The sequence below is a fragment of the Toxotes jaculatrix genome, chromosome 12, assembly GCF_017976425.1.
Source record: "Toxotes jaculatrix isolate fToxJac2 chromosome 12, fToxJac2.pri, whole genome shotgun sequence".
In the NCBI taxonomy this organism is placed as follows: Eukaryota; Metazoa; Chordata; class Actinopteri; family Toxotidae; genus Toxotes; species Toxotes jaculatrix.
Window position 1 is genome coordinate 12,467,819 of NC_054405.1, and position 19,642 is coordinate 12,487,460.

At 39.1% G+C, this 19,642-nt stretch overlaps 2 protein-coding genes across 2 annotated transcripts; one reads left to right on the forward strand and one right to left on the reverse strand.

The window, feature by feature from the left end:
* Window positions 1–6,419: 6,419 nt before the first annotated feature.
* Window positions 6,420–12,255, reverse strand: xrra1 (X-ray radiation resistance associated 1). The gene is made up of 17 exons (XM_041052053.1): window positions 12,159–12,255; window positions 10,912–11,060; window positions 10,731–10,802; window positions 10,571–10,643; window positions 10,389–10,486; window positions 9,802–9,950; window positions 8,925–9,029; window positions 8,406–8,521; window positions 8,260–8,312; window positions 8,071–8,148; window positions 7,896–7,989; window positions 7,689–7,807; window positions 7,398–7,574; window positions 7,161–7,305; window positions 6,919–7,034; window positions 6,687–6,792; window positions 6,420–6,604 (listed from the first exon to the last, which is right to left on the reverse strand). The coding sequence occupies exons 1-17, from the start codon at window positions 12,253–12,255 to the stop codon at window positions 6,420–6,422; spliced, it is 1,932 nt and encodes a 643-aa protein (XP_040907987.1).
* A 372-nt stretch (window positions 12,256–12,627) lies between these two features.
* Window positions 12,628–15,703, forward strand: neu3.1 (sialidase 3 (membrane sialidase), tandem duplicate 1). Its single transcript, XM_041052486.1, has 3 exons — window positions 12,628–13,093; window positions 13,276–13,515; window positions 13,612–15,703. The coding sequence occupies exons 2-3, from the start codon at window positions 13,291–13,293 to the stop codon at window positions 14,617–14,619; spliced, it is 1,233 nt and encodes a 410-aa protein (XP_040908420.1). The 5' UTR covers window positions 12,628–13,093; window positions 13,276–13,290; the 3' UTR covers window positions 14,620–15,703.
* The last annotated feature ends 3,939 nt before the right edge of the window (window positions 15,704–19,642 follow it).

Here is a 19,642-nt window from a genome sequence, read left to right on the forward strand (position 1 = left end):
TTTTCCCATAAAATCTGTTAACTGCAAAAATGAAAGCACAATTTGAAACAACTCTCTGTCCCCTCCCCTTCCAATTCTAGCATGGCTGCATATAAAGGGCTATTGCAGTTTTTTTCCCTGCATCCCTGTTTTGGCTGTCAGACAGCCCGTTGTAAACTCTATGAATCACGATGAAAGATGAAAAAAATAAGTTTAGTTAAATGTTTTGAATTTCTGAAGTGGGGATTGCGCTATTGTTAACATGTGGTGTAGGACTATACTGGTCGATCTAAGTGTAGGCCAAGAAACTGAAGGACATCTGTATTTCCAAATCACAGAGCTAAGGAAACAGCCTAGATAATACTTAATAATTAGTTAGGTGCCAACAAAAACACATTTAAACTTTGAAAAAACATGACATATACACAAGTAGCCTGTTTGTGGAAGAGAGTTCTCCACAGCCCAGAAACCGCCCTCTTGCTCAGCAGCACTGTGTGCAGTCTGTTCGCAAGGCCTGTTTGATCAACAGGTGTCAAATTATCACTGCGGTTCCCATGACTCAGTCAGTGTGCAACTGCAGATTTGGTAGACTGAGTGGGCACTTCAGAATAATATTGCTTCCCTTCTCTGTGAACTCCCGACATGCTCTCTCTCTCTCTTTCTCTGTCCCCTCCCCTTCCACAATGACTCATTGTGTTTCTTTCACACTTTGCGCCAGACAGCCCTGTCCGTCTCTCACTAAAGGCATGAAACAATATTTTGAAACAAACGCACTTGCCTTGTGTGCCTTCATTACTCACACAAACATTTTTTCTGTAAGCTGCTGGACCTGACAGTTTGCAACAGTCTCTCCCTTAGTTGTCCAAAGTGGCTGTTCCAGTCAGAAGGGTGAGAAAGGGGTGTTCTACTTTATTGCTGCCAACTTAAATTAGTAATTAACATTTTCACGTTGTCATTTTCCCATGCACGTCATCGACAGATGGACATCAAGCGTTCTGGTTTAAAGCCTGTTTTATTTTCGACAAACATACCGCATGTTTCAGTTTCTTTGTCATTTTTGATGGAAATCCTATCAGTCCACATTTTGTGGATGTTTGAATTCGTCTCACGGGCCCATTCAGCTATGCATGCTTAATCTTGGCTCTGGCAATTGTAACAGCTGGGGGCAGTCAGTAGGTATAAATCATGCAGTCGGTCAGCTCTCTGTGTATGTGTAATCCACCCTGCTGCCCATGTAGCCCAGATTCAGTGAGAAGTGAAGAAAATGTGAGACTCGGGGGTCACGACTCGGCTCAGGATTGGAGGCACTTCTTAGCCATTATTATGATATTAACAAATCTGTTTTGCTTTTGTTTTACATGTCACTTCCTTTGTGACACAGTCAGACAACATCACTTAAGTCGTGCATGGTCGTACAGAAAAGACTTACTTTTTGTAGCCTTGCAGTAATCGCACAGTCTTGCTGAGTTGAACTTGTTTCAAAAGGCAGAATAACGTAGCTGAAAATAAAGTATCCTCATCTGCTGCAGCATGCAGTTCCTCGCAGATGTGTACAGTGTTTGTGAGGAACTGAAGCATTGCAAATCAATCAGGCAGTCTTTTGATTCAAAGGGAGCCAAATTGTGTTAAGTTAATTAAGTCTGATAGATGCGTTTGCTTTCATAGCTGATTAAGGTGCTCAGCAGAACCCCTGAGTTTATACTTCATCAAAATACTTCCGAAATCTATCAAGGGCTCTGTTTTTTACACCCTTACCCTCTCATTAATTAAGTTGGCCCTGATCATTTTAGCTGATGATTGGAGTCTGGCCAAGAAAACACGGACAATACCGGGATACATGTCATGAACACTTTGGTCTTCATCCCCTTATCCTGAGCGGCTCAGCTTAAAGGTCAAAATTTTAAACACATGCTTGTAATGACTGTAAACTATTAAAGACAGACCACAGTGAGATCTTTTGTTTCACGGAATAAAGAAAACCAACAACAACTTTACGGTCATGATCTGTAATTAATAATGGCCTCTTTTCAGATGTCAGCCAGAGTATCCGAAGCCTTTCCAGGATTACATGATAATTGTGTTACAGTTCAATTGTCCATCAAAAGAAATAATGAATAGGTCCAGTCTGCAGTGAACTCATTTGGCACTTGAGTAATGAGGAGTGTTGATGAGGTATTCAGGCCTATTCTTCCTGAGCCAAATCTGGTGTCTGAATCTCCACAGGGTTATTCTCAAAGCTTAACTGTTGGCCCTCAATTTGAGAGTCAAACAAACCTTACCCAAACATTTCTCAGGCTTGATTGCCGTGATGACTGCTCCAGATGTGAAAATGTACTGCGTTCAAATACATAGAAAAAAAAAAACACATATAGATATATAAACAGAGATCTGACTAAGACACAGACCGTTGATGCCTTTCTCCACCATGTCCTTTGTTATTTTTTGCTTTTGGACACAGTATCCGGCTCTCCTGCCAGATTCTGTTATATCACCGAGAGCATGGATGAAATGTGTTTTCAGTTAATAACTCACCTCATCAGCTTTTCATGGTAAGAGCGAAAGAGGTTAGAGAGGAAAAGCATAACTGAGCCTTTTTTGTTTGTCCGTTTATTCTGTGGTGATGTTAATGTGAGGACGAGTCCAATAAAAATAAAAAGAGGCATGAATTTCTGTTGGCTCGGCTCCACAACGTAAAGTAAATCTAACTTTGTGCTTATTGAAATGAATCTTGTGGAATATCTTTCCATATTTGTAGGAAATAAATTACAGACATATGTGGATTGTGTAATTATCCTCAGTCTTGAAGTGATTTGTCACATTAGTAGACCATTTTCACTTCTTTAGCATGCATGCCTCCATGAGGTCAGTAAGTGTAAATCACCAAGATTAGCAGGCCAGATAGCAAAGTGGTTTGCAGTGATGTATGAAAAGGCAGACTGTCACACTGATATGTTCCAAAAAAAAAAAAAAAAGAAAAGTAAAAGAAAAAAAGCTGCCGATATACAATTAGAAACGGGGATTAACTTTGGACACGAATCAAAGAAACACTGACAACAATAATCTTAAAGGAGCACTCCTAAACTTCACCACAGTAAAAAAAAAAAAAAAAAAAAAAATCCTGATCCTGTCATAGTTATAACAGAAACCCTGCGTTAAAGAAGTTGCATGGTGGGAAATCCAGTAGCATCCAGTGTTTTGGAAGCTGAACCGTATGGACGCTGCTGCTTCGGTTTTTACCAACCATTTTTTGTAATGTGTCTCATTTCATCACTTCATGAAAGTGCCATACAAAATCAGTTGTTCTATTTCAGCTGTACTCAAATTCAATTAGGGATATTTTTGGCTTTCCTCTAATCTTATCTTTGTGTTTATATAAAGCAAATTTACCGTGTTCTCACACGGTAAGGATTTAACTGTGCTGACAGGCTCAGGCCAGGCCACTTATTTTGATTATGTACAGATTATCACTTGATAGGACTCATAAGGGAATCTGGAGTTCATTGCTTTTGTATTTACACTTTGGACCTTTCTCCTGATGTCAAATTCTTTTAGAATTGATGAGAGTGGTGGTAGTGGTGATGGTTTGTGTGTGTGTGTGTGTGTATTTTCAGGCAATGCAAGACAGGAACTGTTTTTTTGGCTTTATGACAGTTGGCGCAAACACAAGCAGACAAATGAAGAAGTTGTATTTATCACAAAAAATGGTGACAGAAATAAACACCTCTCCAAACACATTTGTATTATCCATCGTCTTGTGAACGTTTACATGTGGGAAATAAGTGTTTCTGATTAGTTAGTTAACAGTTCTGTGATGAGGTCAGTGAATGCCTACTGCATGGATTACAACAGCCCTTACTTGACTGATCATTGCCCAAAACTGAGGAAAACTAACGTTTACAAAGACCTCTTGCACAATAGTATATGTCCATTTTTTTATTTTACATCATAGAATCCCAGCATGAAAACACTGCACTTATGCAACTGTAGACACTTGAAAAAAGGACGTAGGTTTGGTTTTTATGTTTGATAGACACATTTTTTTTCATCTAATGGCCAAAATAATATGCCCACTTCTTCTCTCTTTTGACTTCAGTTGAACAGGTGATATAACTTGCCTGAAACTGGACCTGTGTCATGATTTTTCTCTCCGTTACAAGAAAACATCAAATGAAATGTATAAAACCCTGTAGGTAGTGCAGCTACTCTGTTTGAACCTACTATCTGCTGTGAGCTGTGAGTCATTTTCAATTCTCACCTGAGATTCTGTTGCTCTGTCCTTCTTCATTTTGTTGATTTGGGCAGCACAACTCAAGAGTTTCCTGTCAGAATCACAGAGATGCTCAAACCGATCTTCTAAATATATCAGTCAATCAATCAATCAATCAATCAATCAAATCAATCAATCAATAAATAAAAAAAATCCTTCTTGCAGAGTCTGCAGCTCTAGTGTTCTGTGATATCCTACCATTTGGCTCAGTCTCCTCATTACCATTAAATATATCACCAAAGACCGAAAAACCCTCAGACTGAAGATCAGGAAATACCAGATCAGGAAACTACTGATTGTTTTCACCAAACACACTCTCTGTACTTGTTGCTGTAACTTTATATTTTTAAATGTATTTTAATATCAGATTTTTAAACTGCATTGCAACAAAATAACAACGTGTCATATTTTTGTCAAAAACATAAAATTCATAAAATACTTACATTTTGTTTTTATCGGAAATTTTAAATAGAAGTACAATAATCTGGATTACAAATGAACAAATAGCTTTGCAACAATTTTGAAAGTTTTTTGAAAAATCTGAAATGAAATAAAACGAAAATGAGAAACACGTAACAGAATGGCAGCTTAAGAGATATAGTAACCATAAAGTGGCTTTATACAGAAGGTATACTGTATGCAATACATATTTTATTTATTGTATTATTATTGTATTTAATACATACAAAAGCTGGGAAATACCCACAGATAAATGTAATGCTGTAGATTCTCTGCACGACATATCTTCAGAGTACCGATTGATTTATTCCACCTCAGCTGAACGTGCATTCCACATCTGCAAGAAGCTCTGAAGAAAAATAATTGAAATCATATGAAGGACAAGACCATGAAATCAAAAAGGGAACGAACAACGAAAACAAAGCATGACTAGAAATTTTAAAAAGCTTCTACTGTAAGCCTGTAGGAATGTTGCATAGGACATGTCAGCTTCTGATGTAGTAAGACATGATCGTTTATATGCTTAAGGATATGCTCTGTATCATTTTCTACTGCAGAGGTCTGTTCAAAATTTCAAACAACTACTGCTCCACTAAGCACTCTTGTTCCTGCCACTGAATTTATGCAACTGCATTATTTTATCTGAAACCTATAAATGCAGATACACTAGACTCGGCAAAGCAGAGCATATGAGATATAGGGATGAGATCGAGGATCAGTGGCGTATAAAACTGATTACCTACCAGTTTGCAGTATAAACATTCTCTAGCCGGTTTCAACGTTTCAAAATACCCTGCACTGTAACAAATAACACATAGGACCAAGTCCTAACATTTGGTCAACAAAATGTTTACCGTGTCCCTGAAGAATACCTGATTCTGGTCGACCAGAGGCTGCGCAACATTTTCTAATTTCTGCAGGCTCGAACTAGTAACTCAATCGCTGTTGTTCTAAAGTAACACTTATAGCCAGATGCTTTCTGCTGTAGAGGGCTACAGCTTCTCCCACTTGTTTTGTCCTTGAGTATCATTGTGGCCTTTCATCCCAGTGCTAATAGTCTGAATAAACCACAACACTTATGTGTTAGGTTAGCCCAAAGGGCACAGTGTGGATTTCACTGTGATGCTTTACGAAGGTGCACAATTCTGTTGTCTTTCTTTCACCAGTCAGAAGATGAACAGTGAAAAGAATTAAGGAAATGAGAGCTCAGAGTCAGCTATAAAGCTTCGTTGCTTAAGGACATTTTAGATGGCTGGAACTAACATCTTCCTCACTGATTGTCACAGCCTGTTGGTCTGTAGTGGAATTAAAGTTATTACTAATAATTTCATGCTGGGATGTTCAGGGGGATTCTTATGGGAATGGGCTGGGTCAGAGGAAACACTGACATATATTATTGGGCTGAAATGTACACAGTTTAAACTGGCTCTCCCCAACGATGAAGCAGTCAACTCTTACAGCTGAAGTCTATTAGCAAACAGTTGAAGCGTATTGTGCATGCATGCTGGACTGAGTCTGATCAGAACAGCATCGGTGCAGCTGCTCAAAACCGTCGCTCTATGCCTGTCACTGTATTAATCAGACAGACTCATGTGAACAGATAGAAACACAGTGATTTCAGTTCCACGTACACCAGTTGTTTGCCAACATCAACAAGGTATGAGTCAATGCAGGGAGAAAAAAATCTCAGTTTAGCTAAATATTTGAATATGAATCAGAGCATCTGCACAGGTGGAGGCTGAACTCCATTTAGGTTGGTGTTTCCATCAGACTCAAGGCTGGCGGCTTGTTCCATTGTTTTCTTATGGACCATCTTGTACTTCATCTTCATGTCCCTCAGCAGCGATAAAGCTTCTTTATATTCTTGCTCGTTAACACCTGCGCCGTGTAGGGCGCTGCCTGCACGGAAAACAGAGTGTTACATAAAGAAAGGTAAAGTCATGAAAGGTCAAGACAGAGACTGTATCAGAAACGTGCATACTCAAGGCAACTTCTCTTGTCGTTGTACTCTCTCTCAATTCCTTGATCATTTCATCAACTCTTTCACTCGGCTGCTTTATTGGTTTCAAAGCTGGAAGTTCCTTAATCTGTGCACAACATTAACGTGACACCATTTTCCTCATCATTTACAGTTCTTGTTAGATCTGCAATAATTTGACAGTAACTTTGAGTGTGAATGCAAATGAAGTTTGTGAAGCAAAAATATATCAAACCCTTTTCTCTCTTTCTCTGTATGGCATCTGGATGCTATCAAGTTTTGGTTTCGAGTCTCTGTAAACATTAAGATTCTTCAGTGTGTGTTCCAGCATCCGAACAGCTGTTTGAATTCCTGTTGGAAGGGAAAAAAAAGCATGAATATTCCCCTTCACTATGGGGCTATTGTATAGCCAAACCCTTTAGGGCTTGAGGAAAATGTACAAAAATAAACAGCTGCAGGTGAAACTGAAGTCCTCACCAATGGGCTCCACCACATCAGGGTCTGGTTTTGCATCCATCAACATTTTGTAACAGTTGAATTTGTCGTCCTCATTTCTCGCCTTATTTTCTGGTTCATTCTCATCACCTCGACGATCAAACTCATAATCAGAAATGTCTGCTACCTGAACATGAAATAATATTAAATGAAGAGACAAAGCATTTACAAACCAAGGTGTTTTTGTATTCATGTCACAGACACTGGGCATGTACAGACCTGAGTAACAAAGAAGTGCTCTGTATTTTCTTGGATGTTGTCTCTGCTGCTCTTCCTCTCAGATTCTGGTGTGTTCTTGACAGTCACCTCAGTTTCCTCATCCTCATAAGTTTGTACAGGACAAGGAGCATCCATCAGCAACGGCTTCTTTGACACCTTTGGGATTCTTTCTTGCACCTGCAATATAAAAATATAAAAATATAAAAATATAAAAAAGAGGAATCGTTGACATAGTTTTAACTTTCATATAGTGAAATCTGGAGGGTCACGATCAGAGAGAACACATCCAACCTTCCATTTTGGATCCATGGACACCTTCAGCGGGGGCTTCACAACTTCTTGCGTCTTTTTACGCTTTATTGTTATCCCCAGTCTCTCTTGGAGGTAATAGGTCAGTAAGGGTGGATCTCCTGTGTTCACACAAACACACAAAGGCGATTTTAGCAGTCCAAATTCAGAACCAATCTTTCAAAACTGTCTTTCATAGGAGAAGATTACCACTTCTCTGTGTGGTCAGAGGGTTGGAGTGAATATCAATTTCACGAAGCATCGGGAAAAGAGCGACAGCCATCAGTGCTTCCTCCTCTGCAATCTGATGACAAAACAGCTGATGAGACACGTTAGCTAATTTTTCAAAAATGGTTGATTTATTTACATAAAACAGCAGATGTACCTTGTTGTCAGATAAATTGAGGAACTGAAGCTCTGATAGCGGCAAACTGGATACTTTGCAATGCTCCTTGTGATGTTCCTTATGAAAGATCCAGTGTGACCGACCACACACAAGTGTAACACACAGATTTAAAATGCTGGTTACAGAAACACAGTGATGAAACATCTCACCAACTGCAGAATGAATTACCTGTGAGATTCTCTTTAAATCTTCACCACTGTCAGGATCTGGTTCAGTGTAGGCTGGTTTGAAGGGATAAAAAATTTTTCAGAGGATGCTGAGGAAACATTGTTTAGTTATTTACAAATTACAACAAGCAGATTTATAGCATTTACCAGGCCCGTCTTCCTCAGCTTGCTTTTCAGTAGTTCGAACAGGTTTTGAAAAGCCTGCTGGCTGCAAATATGGTATTTCAGAAATGCGGTTCCCCTGTAGGTTTAAATACTTTAGCCTGTAATTGACAATTTAAAAATAAATTAATGTTTTCACAGATTTTTTTTTTAAAGAATGGTCAAAATGGATGCAGCTAAGGCCAAAATCAGTCAATCTTTGAAGATACTGGATCATACACTTCCCATGATGCAGCGCGATAACATCTCCCTGTGTGATAAATACTCAGATCTTCCAAACTCTATGTTCACAGTTTATAAAACTGGGAACATAACCGGTTACTGTCACTGGAGTATTTTTCTCAGACTTGACAAAGCTCCATCCAGCTCCACACGTGACTTTATACACCATTATTGTTTTCACAGGTCAAATGGTACTGGTGTGATATAACCATGACTTAGCGGAGCATCCTTTTAAATTATACATTTTTACTTAAAATAATATATAGAAAACTACGTCATGACCTCTTAAGGTTTGTCAGACTGCTGAAGACTCCAGAGGACAGTTTGTTATCATCAAGCATCAGGACTTCAAGAGCTCTAAATTGTGTGTCTTCTTCTTTAGCTGGCCTGTATGAAAAAAATAAATAAATAAATAAACAGTGCTGTCAACCAACATCATGAAATCCATCCAGTACAGTACATATAACAGTGAAAGCATAATTAAAGTCATAAAGTTACATTAACAATCTACTGATACATACGTGTGGACGCCATCTGTATACCTGGCTGTAGAGCAGGTGATTGAATGTCATTACATTTGCTGCACCAGAAACAGGAGTGTGAATCTGGAACATTTGTGCACCCCCTTTTGGTCAATTTCAAAACTGTTTCAAATAGATCTTGACTTTTTTTGGCCTTTCTCTGTAATGAACTGTTTCCACAAGAACTATGATCGACACATGATGACTGACACAAATGGATTGGAAGATCACTATAAAACTGTCAAACATCGTTATTGCTCAAAGAACTTTGAATGCAATGCTATTCATTCTAACTCATAAACTGTAATTGTAAAGGCATGAAAATACTTGATATGGTATCATGTGCAGTGCCTTGGTTAGGATATTTTCTAATAGTAATAATTTTAAGAAGCAGACTGGAGGCAGCATCAGATTACAGTTAGAGAATGAATTTTCATTTCTGACGTGGAAAATATGTATTGAAACAGATTAGTTTTCTTTCATTCTGCGCAGCTTCTCCGTGACTCATATCAGAGTTTTTAATAACTGAGGGGGGGTTTTGCCACTGTCTCACTGGCAAAACAAACATCACACAAACAAACTCTGTACCTAGTCACTCTTATATTGCTGTTTCATGGAAAATAAGGCACTGTACTAACAACTGAGTGGATTCACAGTTGGAAAAACCCAGATGAGGAGGGAGATGATGAAGCTGATTTCCAGTCAGATGAAGGACTTTCAGACGGGGGAGCCAGCCGATAGAAACAATATCATCAGCTGACAAACTGTTGTAGGACAAATCCAAAACCTGCGTGTATTTAAATAAATCATTTAGATAAACATAGCCACATCAACAAGATGAAACAGAAAAAGGAGCAGAGTTATTGCTTGAAGCGCCCATTAGCAGAGTGTAAGCCTCAGATAATGCAATTTGAAATATTACAGATGATACACACTCACAAATTTTCTAGATTAGCTGCATGAATTAATTATGGATTTTACCCTCCCTCCTTCATAATCAACTTTGTGCAAACATCAAACAGGCACAAATATTGAAATTCTGTTTTTTTTAAAGCCTGATGTAGGCATCAGTAGAGATTACATTGGATGTGCATGTTTTTTTTCTTTGTTACCAGCTTATAGAAAAGCTCTGAAAGAACTGGAGATGTGAGAGAAGCTCAAAAATGAGCAGAGGGAGCATCATAAAGAAAATAAGGACATGTTAAATGGACATCAGTCATCTTACCTCGAGATAAGGGAAGTCAGGGGCATCAAATGTCATGTTGCAAATCCCGTTTACAGACAGATTGAGTTCTCTTAAAGACACAAAACTGCTGAAAGAACCTGTAGAAAAACAATGGACATTTCAGAAACTCTTCGCTTTTTGTGCAAGAGATTTTATTCATACAAAATCAGAAAAATAATCACCTAAAGAGAGGGAGTTTATAGAAGCATCGATGTAAGCTACATTATCAAACACCTTGAGGTCTTCTGGTTTGACCTGTGCACAGTTAGGAAAAAAATCTTTAGCCAGTCTTATTCACAGACTTCCAAATAATTTTGATTAAAATATGAAAGTGACTCTTACAGAATTCAATTCCTGTTCACTGATGTCAACAGAGCACAGCTCAGATGGTTTATCAACGCAATGTAACCGCAGCTACAAAAGAAAATTGAAAATTGTAATTGTTTGGGAATCACCAAAAGATCACTAATCTGTCTTTTGTCCATTAAGCAGTTCACACATAAGTAGATTTCAGTCGACTCACCAGTAAGGGCCCATCTAATGTGTTACCATGAAGAGTATCAGCTGCCCTGATGTTCTTTTGTTTCTTATGAGTCTCTTTTATTCTTCTGTGCACATTACTGTACCTCTGCTCCTCTGCCTTTCTGTAAGCCACAAGCCAATGACCACCCCCTATAAGGAAAGTAAAATGGAATAAAATAACGACTGACAATTATTTTCATTACTGATTCATTTTCAGATTGTTTCCATATTAATCGTTTATCATGTTTTCTGTAAAATGTGATAAAATGGCCATCATAATTTCTCATAGCCAAAGCTTAAAGTCAAGTTGCTTGTATTGTCTGACCACTATTCCAAAACCCAACTATTGTCAGTTAACAGTGACATAAAACAGAGAAAGGCAGCAAATAATCACTTCTGAGAAGCTGGAACCGAAGAATATTTTGGCATTTTTGCTTGATTAATGTCTCAAACTGTTAACTCATTATCAAAACATTTGCAGATTCATTTTCTGCTACTCAGTTAATCCACTAAATGTTTCAAATCTACAGTCAAGATAAAGCGTATCACTGTACAAACTATCAGCAAAGCTAAGAACACATATGATTTATATAATGAAATAACATATGAACTGCTGGCAAATTTGCTCATATATGTCCTGGATCAGATATTTACTGAAATGTACCATTTGCCATTAAGATGCTTCATTATTTATCTCAGTGCATGCAATAAATAAGCGTGTTTTCTTGTCATGCTTTAGCTGCAAATGTCCCTCAGTGGGACTTGATGGCTGTAAATCCTTTGCAACCTTTTTGCTTCAAAGTCATCTGTCATGTAAACTGTGTTTGAATCTGCAGTCCTTCCCCTCCAGTTGTTGAATGTTAAAATGTCCATGTTGGCTGTTAGTGCAGTTTCATATCTGCCTTATTTTTGTTATTTCAGAGTAAAGGGTGGTTTCATTTATCAACAGGCAAGTCGTTGAATATAATTGTTAATTGCATTTACCTATAGCTAGTAATAGCAGTTTATTAGCTAAGTGCCTTAACATGCTAAATATTTTAGTAAAGGTATTAATTACAGCTTATATAACCTTATAAATGGTGTTGCATCAGAAAGTGTTATAATATAAGTAATATAATTTCCTTATATTAACCCATTAGAATAGTTCCCCCTTTGGTTTGTGGTAGTTTCCCTGCTTCTGATCATTTCATGTAACTCTGTAGAACAGTTCTTTTCTTACATAATTTAACTTAAATTAATTTAACCCACCGTCTTTCCTTCGACGGAGCAGGCCTAATGCTCTGGCTGGGAAACGTTTGGTAGGGTAGCTCTGCCCATTGTCAAATTTATAGGATGCAGCATTCATCTTGTTTGCTTGTGTAAATCCTTTTATAATAATAAAAAAAAAACAACTCCTTGTGCAAATGTTAATTACGCTTTTCACGCACTGAACTGAACCGTCACAACTACTTGCCGCAGCTCCACTGTAGTGCTCCGTATCTTAGCAACAGCACGGAAGACGGAGCGCTGCCCCTCCCGTCCAGCGGGGGGCGGTAAGAAGTCAACCTGAGTATGCTCTCTACGGCGGAAGAGACCGGTGAGCATAGCTTCTCAGAGATTGAATTCATTGATAAGATAATACACTGCCTAGCCAGCGTCCAGTATTTTGAGACATTAAAGTGCTATTGTCACGATTACGTAGCATTTTTTTCTATAACATAAGGTATCCAGTTACTCATCAAGACGAACTTACGTCTGACCGTTATTTATTTAAAACATTTAGCTAGCTTGCGTCTAATCAGAAACAACCACAGTGCGCATGCGTAACGCAAGACACCGGCGTGACTGCAGTGGGAGGTTGTTTTTGATTACTCCTCTCCTGTGACGGCTAGGAGCTAGCTTGTTTGTTACGTAGTTATTGTGTTAGCACACTATTGGGAGAAAATACGCGATAAAGGGGGTCTTTGGTGCTCCAGCATGCGCAACTAGTTAAGCCTTTAGGTCCACTTGAGTGAAGACGCATCCAAGCGAACACAGAAGTGCGTGTGACTGTGCCTCTCGCTTCAGCGCCGTCTTCTTTTCCGATGAACCCATAGCATCAGTGTCGTGCACATCAGGGGTCCCTGGTCTGGCGTGAAATTAGACGGTATAATGCCGTTCACGCAAAGATCAAGGGTGACGAATGTGAAGAGTGACAAGTGAAGGTAAGGGCTTTGATATGCACGCTCAGTATGCACTGGATGCTGTTTGTACCAGTGCAATCAGATATGGGTATGAGGAGTAGCTGGAGTGTGAACTCTGAGAGTCTGTGTTTTAGAAATCATTATAACAAGGTTAAAACCCAAGCTAAGACTTGTTATATATTTGGAACATTTTCTGTGCACAGGAACTCTAATCCACCATGGGAAACACACCATCAAAGAGTGGCAGCGGAGAGGAACCGCTCAAAACAACTTTGTTTGAAAAGGAGCCAAGTGGGATAACGTACAGAATTCCTGCTCTCCTTTATCTGAGACACAGTCACACCTTCCTCGCTTTTGCAGAGAAAAGATCCTCACCGTGTGACCATGATGCCAAAATTCTTGTTATGAGAAGAGGAACATTGAAAGATGATGGATCTGTTCAGGTTATTATTTGCACCTTTGCTTAAGCCTTTGTTTTAGTACTGGAAACTGTCAGCCTCATCTGTGCTCATGTTTGTTTTTAACTGTTGTTTTTACAGTGGTCCTCCAGTCAGGAGCTGTCAACAGCATGTCTACCAAACCACCGCACCATGAATCCTTGCCCTGTGTATGAAAAAAACAGCAAAACATTGTTTTTGTTTTTCATCTGCGTCTGGGGAACCACCACAGAGATTAGGCAGCTCATCACAGGTAAGAACAAAGCACGTCTTTGCTGTGTTAGCAGCACGGATGATGGGCAAACTTGGAGTCAAGTGAGAGACTTAACAGAGAGTGTGATTGGTGAAACAATCCATAAGTGGGCCACATTTGCTGTGGGTCCCGGCCACGGTGTTCAGATGGAGAATGGCAGATTGATCATCCCAGCGTACGCCTATTACGTCCCTTACAGATGCTGTTCCTTCCCCATCCCTTTAACAGTCTACCCACGTGCGCTGTCTATTTATAGTGAGGACTTTGGACAGACATGGCATATAGGTAAGATGCTTCGAAAAAAGTCATGTGAATGTGAAATGGCGGAGATCATAGACCACGAGGGCAGGAGTCATCTTTACTGCAATGCTCGTAACACTGGAGGCCACAGATGTGAGGCCCTGAGTGAAAACAGCGGCGTGTATTTTGACAAGCCCCACATGGCCCCGGATCTCGCCGAACCACCTTTAGGCTGTCAAGGCAGCGTCATTGGCTTTCCTGCTCCCGAATTTGTCCCAAATGATGACGCTGAAAGCAAAGCTTGTGGCACGTCGCTCTTGTCTCCAGACACACAAACCTGGCTCCTCTTCATGCATCCAACCAATAAGTCTAGTAGAAGGGACATGGGCGTGTATCTGAACCGGTCCCCCCTGCACTCGTCAGGCTGGGACAGGCCCAGGATCATCCACAGCGGACCCAGTGGCTACTCAGACCTGGCCTACAACGGAGACAAGGATCAGTTTTCGTGCCTGATAGAGTGCGGGAAAGAGAGTGAACTGGAGCAGATTGCCTTCATGTCGTTTACCCTCAATGATGTCATGCAGACGGGCGGTAAGAAAGAAAAGAAGATGCGCTGAATTGTCGTTGTTTTATTTGTGTATCAACAAAGCTCTCTGACATTCTGTTGCAACCTAAAAATCAAAGCAAAAGCCACTAAATATGCTGTGCAGTAACATCTGTCTGTGTTGACTGTTGTTCTACATTCTGGAGATGATAATGCATGAGTCGTGTGTTTTGTTGTCTCCTTGTTTACATGAAAATGTAATTCAAGTCCTAATAGTATTAATATGCAACCAGCTGTACAAGGAGGGAAACCATTTTTAAACAGTAGGGTGGTTGATTTTAAGCATGCTGTGCTGGACCGTCATTTTAAAATCAGGCTTTGTGTGTAGCACGTTTGAGGAACACTTCATACCCATTTCTGCATCTTATTAAACTGTCAGTAGTTCTGAGCAGTGGAGAGAATTTGCCTACCTCTTTTTATTTTCATACGAAGATCATAGCAGGCCTTGTAAAGTAGGGAGTAGAGTTTCCTCCATGCTCAGTCTCTCCTTTACAGTTAGTATACTCTAATTCACATATGCCTTCGACTCCACTGTTTAAACTTAAAGCCGTGCCACAGCCTGTCAGTGCACAGCCTTTTCTGTACGTCACAGTGAGTGCCAAAAAGTCGACAACATAAAAGTTTAAACATTTACCTTTTTACATGCTACATCCAGCTAATCAATGAGTAGACCAGCTAAACTGCATCAGGTCTGAGCTTTTAAAATAGTTGATGGATTAATAGAGAGAGAGAGATAATGGTTTCAGCAAGCTACTTCTGTCTTTTTTCCCATACGTTTAGCAGGATTTTCTGAACAGGCATTTTTAATCAAGTGCAGTGTTATAACCAGTTCTTATTGGCTGGCTGTCGGTCATCACGTGAAAGCATGTTACAGCAGATGAGGATTCACTATTTATAAAGCCACTAGGAATTTGCACACACAAAACCTTGTAGTGAGCAACTTGAACATCCCTCTTTGCTTAATGTTGTGAGGCAAAATGCCTGGAGGCGATTCTACACTAGTTTCATTGTGTTTTTGTTGACTGTTGTGGAAAGTGACAAAACCTGCATGAAACACGTATTTTAGTAGAAAATAAAAGTAACCTGTGATCACCTGACTCATCTGTTGTTCAGTTTTGTACATTTATTTTCTGATTATAGTGTAATTTCGGTAATTATTGCTTTTAGCACGTAACTGTTGGGATAAATTTAAGAAGACAAGTTAAACAATAATCATTTGACAAACAGGGGTAAGGGATAGAATGATATGGCATAAATACGGTTTTAAAAGCAGCCATGAGAAACACTTTATCTGCTGCAGGGAGTATTTTAGTCCCTCAGCACGCAAAAGAGGCTAAGTGCTGCAGTGTGTTGAAATGATGTGACGGGCTTTTGTTGTGAGGCGACCTGTGGGGATTTGAATGGGATTCAACAGATGTGCAGACAGCAGGGATAAATTAAGGATAGGGAGGAACGTTTTAGTAGAGGGCGGAATCTGAATATTCGATGCTTGTAAAGATTTCCAAATGTTAAGGGAGTGATAGTATGTGACAAACTGCAATTAACAAATAACTGTCACAACGTGATTTACATGTCATCTGAGTGATCATCTAGAAAAATGAAGTCTAAATTTGTCTTTACTATCCATAAATCCAATGAAAACACCAAAACCATCAGTACGTTTTCTGCTCTGCTCCTACTGAAGATGTAAATCTTTAAAAATTGGTCACAAATACATACATTTTTTCCACTGGATTTCTGGGGTTCAATTTTCAGTGGATGAATACACATTTGGTTCTCTAATGAGTATTAATGGTTGTGGATGATTAGTGGATGAAATATATGAAATTAAACTACAGTGGCTACTTTCATGGTAATGAAGGAGCATGTCACCCGGTGTGATGGAGTGGCTTATTGATGTGTTTTTGGAAACAATGGAGGTTTATGACACAGATGAATGGCAAAGTGATGACAGGCAATACTTGTTGAGAGGATCAATTCAGCGTTTGGTCTTTTGTGTGGATTTTTTGACAATAAATAGAAAACAACATCACCAGCCCTAAAGTGAAGAAACAGATTAACTTGAGAACTTGGGACTTCAACATCCATTCTGATCATTAACACAATCACTGAACTGATACAAAAGCAACAACTAGGCCAGGTATGAAGTGTACTTTATTAGATGTGGGGGTTTGTAAATCTCAAATGTGCTTATTAACTGGCTATGGCTACTTCCTTCCTTTCTGTTTTTCATCACCTTGTCCAACCTGCTTCTTCACAGGAGGGATGAATCATGTGGTGAAACCTGTTTTTCTCTGACAGTGTTGGCGGTGAGACATCCAACATTTTTCAGCACATATGATAATCTTTATCAGAGGGTGGCTTGCTGTAATACACACATATGTTTCATCTGTCACTCCGTTGACATTATGGAGTCCTGTAACAGAGAGGTTGCCAGTGTTGGCGTCGCAGATGTTTTCTGTCTGTGGTAAGTGAGCGGGGCGTCCCAGCAGGCTCGGGAGACTCTGCTCTTTTAGCAGCACAGGCAGTGCTGGACACATGGCTGTGATATTGTCCTTGTGCCATCCATTTGAATGACCCTGGGGTCCACAAGTGAAAGGCTGCCAGACATTTGGGAGGATGTGAGGATGTCAGGAGTCCACTTATTTTGTGATTTCTGAATTTTTTTTTTTTTTTTTTGTTAAGCAGAAAAATATTGCATGCTGCTTATTTGCAAGTTGCAAATGTCTTTTTCATCCACTTCAATTGTTATATTTGTTATATTGTCCTTGTAAAGCATCTTTTTTTCATTACATAAAATTATCACCGTCTGATTCAGTAAATCAACAACAAGCGTCATTACTTACCAAAGCCCAAAATGCACAGTATCCTACTGTAACATGGTAAAGAGAAAAGCAAACACCTTAGTATGCTTTGTATTTTGATATGAAATTGCACTGTTTGTACATACCACATAGATCAAGCTTTTGATGGGCCAAACCTAGCTATAAGATTAAAAACATTTCCAAAAGGAATATATCTCTTTCAGTTCACATATACTACAGAAGCAAAGACAAAATCATGGTATTATTTCCATGCTCAGTAAATGTTGCTTACATTTTACTTCCCAAAAAATAAATAAAAGTTCTGTTATTGCAGCAGTGACACAAAGGCACATTCTGAGCCTCACTGGGAGCAGAAATGTAGAAAACCTGCTCGGGGGTCAAAGGTAGATTCAGTGTTTGTTAAGTTGTGGTATGCATTATGGTGTGTGAATGTTATCCTGTGGTGTGGAGGTTTGCTATCTTAAGTTAGGAATAGTGACTTGTTGTAAGAGCGTGTCCGCTGAGCAGTGACAGTTTTTCAGGGACTGTTTAACCACAATGAGAAATAGCTGTGGTTGAAGGAGCTGCTGTTGTTGCTTGCCTTCCTTTCTATCTGCATTAAATCCAAAATTAAAAATCTTACTTGTGAATATGAGGAATTAGAGTTTTGTATACATAATGTGTGCTAGCTATTAAGTCATTTAAGTGAGTGTCTGTTGTCAAGAGTGTGTAAAATGTGCATGTGGTATATGAGAACGGAGGTTGAGATTATAATCCTCCAATTCACATTGTGGCCTATAGCCTATATTTTGGGAGAAGTTATTTATTCTATAGCTTATAAATTAATATTCCCATGCGCATACTCAAACAAACTGTTTATTCCAAATGTTAACATGGAAGATGAGCTAATGTTAATGTTCAACATAACAGCTATGATTAGCCTGTTCCAGCTAATTATGTTCAGGTTATAAATAGTAAATAAAAAATCTTATCTGACCTTCTATAAACAGGTGAGGACATTTTGACTCAGAATGGTGTTTATGCATGAAGCTTCAGTGAATAACCTTTAGTCCGAATCCCAGTGTAAAGGTTCGCACAAGAGCTTTGCAGGTTTTCTATGTAACAGATTCAAACACAAAAAGAAACTACCTTTAAAACATGTTGTGTGCTTTGTTCCTTTTAGGTTAGACAGGTTTGAGCAACAGACATGATACATTCAGTATGAGTTGTCTCTTCTCTCTTTTGGTTTCTCTTTGTTTGCAAGACAGTAAAATATAAGTTATGCAGGCAAAGTTACATTTTCAAGGTTTGATTGAAGTATCTATGTACACTGGAAGCTACACTCAGTCCAACTGTACATCATCACAGAGTCACAGAGGGGAGCAACCTTTCAGCTGCTCCTTCAGGAATTCCTTCATTCATGAATTTAACCTTTATCTCTTATCTCACTGCCAAACAGATAAGCCTATTTACAGTACACTGTAACCCTGTGCCAGCTAAAACAATTTCATGTATCAAAACACACCCCGTCCTGGAGATTAGTGCTGTTTTCATGGGAAATCACAAAAGGAACAAATACCCCCTCACATTACAAAGTACTGAAATCAACACAAAACTAAAGGGTAAAGACATAGGATGCACAGTACGAAAATGAGTTGTGCGTGTGTGCAAGAATCAAAGGAACAAATAATACAGAGAGAGAGAGAGAGAGAGAACTCCCAGAGAAATTAGCAGAGAAGCTATATTTTTAGGCTTCCACAAAAAAAAAGAAAGAAAAAGTTACATTTGCTTAATCTTACCCCAAGTGACCTGTGGCAAGAGTAATATCACTTTTGATAAACTCCGACGTATCATTTATGTCCTATCATTTAAAAACTACTAGTTCACCACAGTGTGTCCAGATCTTTGTGTCAGACGCTCAGTGACCTTTCCGTATAGTCCAACTGTCTCAAACCTCTGATTTAGGAACAATGATGCTCTTCACAAGAATGGCATCGTTGACAAAGCGATGTCTTTTGATACAGTTTAGGACAATACAAAGATTATTATATGTCAGATGGACACACAGCTGTGTCTGCAGAATGCAGAGTCTTTAAAGCAAAAGTGCCCACCAGCGCAGATCCTGGATCAAACTGCCAGACCATTGATAGTAAAAAAAAAAAAATGGCTTACAAGGGCACTGCAAATCTACATAAGCCATAAAAGCCATGCCACATTTACACCCTGTTAGGG

Bases quoted from the DNA above. Each gene is read 5' to 3' on its own strand.
- xrra1 (XM_041052053.1), bottom strand. From the start codon at position 12,255: ATGAATGCTGCATCCTATAAATTTGACAATGGGCAGAGCTACCCTACC. The intron at 9,030-9,801 runs GTTAGTACAGTG...TTTTTCATACAG, and splicing joins AACTGTGAATCCACTCAGTT to GCCAGCTAAAGAAGAAGACA. The intron at 6,605-6,686 runs GTATGCACGTTT...TTTTCCGTGCAG, and splicing joins GACAAGAGAAGTTGCCTTGA to GCAGCGCCCTACACGGCGCA.
- neu3.1 (XM_041052486.1), top strand. From the start codon at position 13,291: ATGGGAAACACACCATCAAAGAGTGGCAGCGGAGAGGAACCGCTCAAA. The intron at 13,516-13,611 runs GTTATTATTTGC...TTGTTTTTACAG, and splicing joins AAGATGATGGATCTGTTCAG to TGGTCCTCCAGTCAGGAGCT.